This window comes from Cynocephalus volans, chromosome 4, assembly GCF_027409185.1.
Source record: "Cynocephalus volans isolate mCynVol1 chromosome 4, mCynVol1.pri, whole genome shotgun sequence".
Lineage (NCBI taxonomy): Eukaryota > Metazoa > Chordata > Mammalia > Dermoptera > Cynocephalidae > Cynocephalus > Cynocephalus volans.
Genome location: NC_084463.1, coordinates 150121003 through 150125138, shown reverse-complemented (window position 1 = coordinate 150125138; position 4136 = coordinate 150121003). Strand labels below are relative to the sequence as shown.

Sequence of the window (4136 nt, the reverse complement as noted above, 5' to 3'; positions counted from 1 at the left end):
TCACCATGATCTCATCTCAATCCTTACATTAATTACAAATGCAAAGATCCTATTTCAAGATAATGTCACCTTTGAGGTTCTAGGTGGACATCAGTAGTTTAGGGGACACTATTCTTTACACAAGAGTTGTGTTACTTTACATATGGTTCAGAGATATTTTACTAAACACTGAAGTGATCCAATAACTGGTTTATTACAAGAGATTTTAAAATCTGACCAGTGAATTGACTAAATCATTTGAAGCATCATTTCTAGTAGAAGCATTAAATTACTCTCAATATAATAAATCAGTTTCCTTTCGGGAATATAAATCTTCATCAAGATTTTGTTAGGTGATTCATTAACTTCCTGACTGTGTCTTTGACATCTTTGTTCCTGAGGCTGTAGATCAAAGGGTTGAGCATAGGAATGACCACCGTATAAAATACAGAACCTACTTTGACCGTAAGCCATGAGTTTTTGGAGTGGGGGACACAATAGAGGAACAGCACAGTTCCATGGAAAATGGTGATGGCGGTCAGGTGGGAGGCACAGGTAGAGAAAGCTTTATGGCATCCACCAGCAGAAGGCATTTTCATGACAGTGACAAAGATGAAAATATAAGTAGTGAGGATGATTACCAGGCTGCTCACCTCATTGAATATGGCGATGACAAAACAAAGCACTTGGCTGATGGAGGGGTCAGAGCATGAGACAGAGACGATGACTGAGTGCTCACAGACAAAATTATTCATGATGTTGGACCCACAGAAGGATAATGCCAAGAGGAAATAGGTGAATGTCAGGGAGGAGACTATACCCCATGCGTAGGGCCCAGACACTAATGACACACAGAGCTTTGGGGACATGACAACTGTGTAGAGGAGAGGGTTACAAATGGCCACAAATCTGTCATAGGCCATCACTGCCAACATGAATGTTTCTGCCACTACAAATACAGAAGCCAAGAAGAATTGCATGATGCATCCCATAAAGGAGATGGTTCTGTCTTCCACAGCCAAGTTCTCCAGCAGTTTGGGAGTAACTGTAGTGGAGTAACAGAAATCAACAAAGGACAAGTGGCTGAGGAAAAAGTACATGGGGGTGTGGAGTTTGGGATTGATCCTGATGATTATGATCATGCCCAAGTTCCCCAGCACAGTGACTGTGTAGATGCTCAGGAATACAAGGAACAGGGACACCTGGAGGTCTGGATATTCTGAGAAGCCCAAGAGGATGAAGGTGACTTCAGAGCTCCGATTTCCTTCAGCTAGCAACATGATTGCTGTTGGAGAGAATCTGAAATAATGAATATAAAAATAGTAATGATAACATTGAGTACACTTGTGCAACATTTATCCTGTATTGGGCATTCTGCTAAAATATTAAACATACTAATTTAAATCTCCAAATAACACAATACATTGTAAAACAAGTATCCCCATATTTTTACAAAATGAATCTGAGGCATATATTAAGCATCTTTTCAGTGGTTAGATAGCTTGTTAGTAATGAGCTGGGTTTTGAAGTTGATCCTTGACACGCTGAAGTTGAAAAATGTGGTTTTCTTTTAGATAGAGAGAAAAGTCTTCTAAAGTATTATAGAAAATGTGTCTTCCACAGTTTCATCATTGTGAAGGTTTGTGCTTTTTAATAGTGCTACTGTAACAATGATTATAAATTTAGCACTAAAAATTATAATGAAAGGAACAGGAGAGTTGAAGGTTTCAAGGAGGTTATTCTGCCATGATTACAGTGGATCCTAGAAAGAAGCAGCTTTTATGAGTCAGCACATGGATTTCTGAATTATTAAAATATTCATACATTTGGATGTTGAAGCTAATAAAGCTTTGTATATTTTCAGGCTTTCTGATGATCTCATCCTACTCTGCGATAATTTCCTTCCTGTTTTGCAGCCGTGTAGCAACCTGGTGCAGTGATGAAGTTGCAATTTCTATAGATTCCCTCACTCCTTTGTTTTCTTCCCACATCAGTGCTTTCTCATTTAGTGTCTCTGATGTTCTCAACATAGCCATCTAGATCACTTGTTCATTATCTTTTAACTTTCCATTACTACTTTTTAATCTAACAATTTTATTAGGTGTATTATATAACTAAATAAAAAGAGAACACTGACTTTGAACAATATAAAATGTTCTTTCCCAAGACTTCCATGATCTTTAGATAAAGCTGGAGAACATGGTAATAATCACCAAAGGTTCTCTAATCATCCTCAACATTTCATGTGACAGGAATATTGCCACTCTAGGTATTGCAGAAGGGTTTTGATTAAAGTTACATGTGTGCTTGTCTTGTTTTGAAGCATACAAACCTTGCTATATTTATAAGTGTTATTTTGAGAAAGAATAAATATCTGGTATGCACAAGTGTTTCACAACCACAAAAGTCTCTTTAATCATTTAATGATGATTTTTAAAAAATAAGTTGAGCCAAGAACATGTACATCTCTGAAATGTTCAGATTAATAAAAGACATTAGTATGAATCTCATTAGCAAAGACATCCTTTGAGGTTTGTTTAACCATCTGAAGGTAGAAAGAAACATCTATATCCTCCATAGCTAAATGTTCTTCTGACACTTGAAAAAAATCTATTCCTTCATGAGAAATAGGGAATAGACAGGAGAGTGGCAAACAGGTCATAACAGGTGAATGTAATTAAAGAAGCAGGGCCTTTGAAAATATATATTTATTGTGAATTCCAGGCTTTGATATTAGCTTCATGATCATTAATAAATTACTCAAATTTTATAAGCCTCAACTTCTTAATCAGGAAATTGAGAACAGTAATGACAGGATAATACATGTTTCATAGATATGTAAGTATTTTTTTTTTAAATTTTATTTTGTCGATATACATTTTGGCTGATTATTGCTCCCCATCACCAAAACCTCCCTCCCTTCTCCCTCCCCCCTCCCCCCCAATAATGTCCTTTCTGTTTGCTTGTCGTATCAACTTCAAGTAATTGTGGTTGTTATATCTTCTTCCCCACCCCCCCGGGTATGTGTGTGTGTGTGTGTGTGTGTGTGTGTGTGTGTGTGTGTGTGTGTGTGTGTGTGTGTGTGTGTGTGAATTTATATATTAATTTTTAGCTCCCACCAATAAGTGAGAACATGTGGTATTTCTCTTTCTGTGCCTGACTTGTTTCACTTAATGTAATTCTCTCGAGGTCCATCCATGTTGTTGCAAATGGCAGTATGTGTAAGTATTAATTTAGGAAATAATGTTAATGTTCTTACCTCAGAGTCTTACAATTGTGGAGGCCAGGAAATGGAGGCTCCACCACCCTCACACCTTTTAATTTTAATTCTATGACTAATTGGTAAATTGGCTTTATTTTTCAACTTTTATATCATTATAAAACATCTAAGAAACAGATTAAAGGCCAAAGCAGGCAGGCATATACATGTGGATACAGCATAGGAAACTGAAGGCTAATTCAGCTCTCTTTCCTTGTTCAATTTTTTGCCCACTTTAGTCTGAATTCACTAATAACTATTGTTCAATAAATTTTCTTTGTTTCCCCATTTGCCTTCTCATCATGATCTGACTCTTTCTGTTTCTTGTCTCAGGTTTGAGCTCATGGAAGATTCACCAAACTGCAATCATTACTCTGGTGGATTGTGGTAGTGGAGGCTCCTGCCCTGCTCTGTGGGACCATCGATTTCCTCACCCCTCCGTTCTTGTGGTTATTATGAGAGTCTGTGGCTCCAAAAGCTTCACTTGCTCTGTGCTACCTAATTCATCAAATCTGACTTTCCCTGCTTGATTTTACCTAAAACCTTACCCTACCTATTCAGGGTATTCCATTTCAGTGTTCAGTTTTCTTTAATCATGCCAATTATTCTCACTTTATAATGATAAATACATCTCATTTATTCATGGGCTTATTTGATTTTGATTTAATTTTATCCTCTGGAATATCCTCTTTTTCCAGTCTACTCATGCAGCATTTGAAACCTATAAAGCATTAGATGAAAATCACTGTTATGAAGGAATGTTTCCTTTTTATTCCAGGGATATTTTCTACATTCTTGATGTATCTACCAGAGTCATTATCAGGAAATTAAAATATCAAGATACACTCTGTTCATTATTATTTTATGTATATTGTCTTTTCTTTCTACAAGATTTTGA

The 4136-nt window shown here is 36.6% G+C and overlaps 1 protein-coding gene across 1 annotated transcript; it reads right to left on the bottom strand.

Moving 5' to 3' along the window:
• Positions 1–317: 317 nt before the first annotated feature.
• Positions 318–1259, bottom strand: LOC134376542 (olfactory receptor 5D13-like). Its single transcript, XM_063095054.1, has one exon. The coding sequence runs from the start codon at positions 1257–1259 to the stop codon at positions 318–320; it is 942 nt and encodes a 313-aa protein (XP_062951124.1).
• Positions 1260–4136: the final 2877 nt, after the last annotated feature.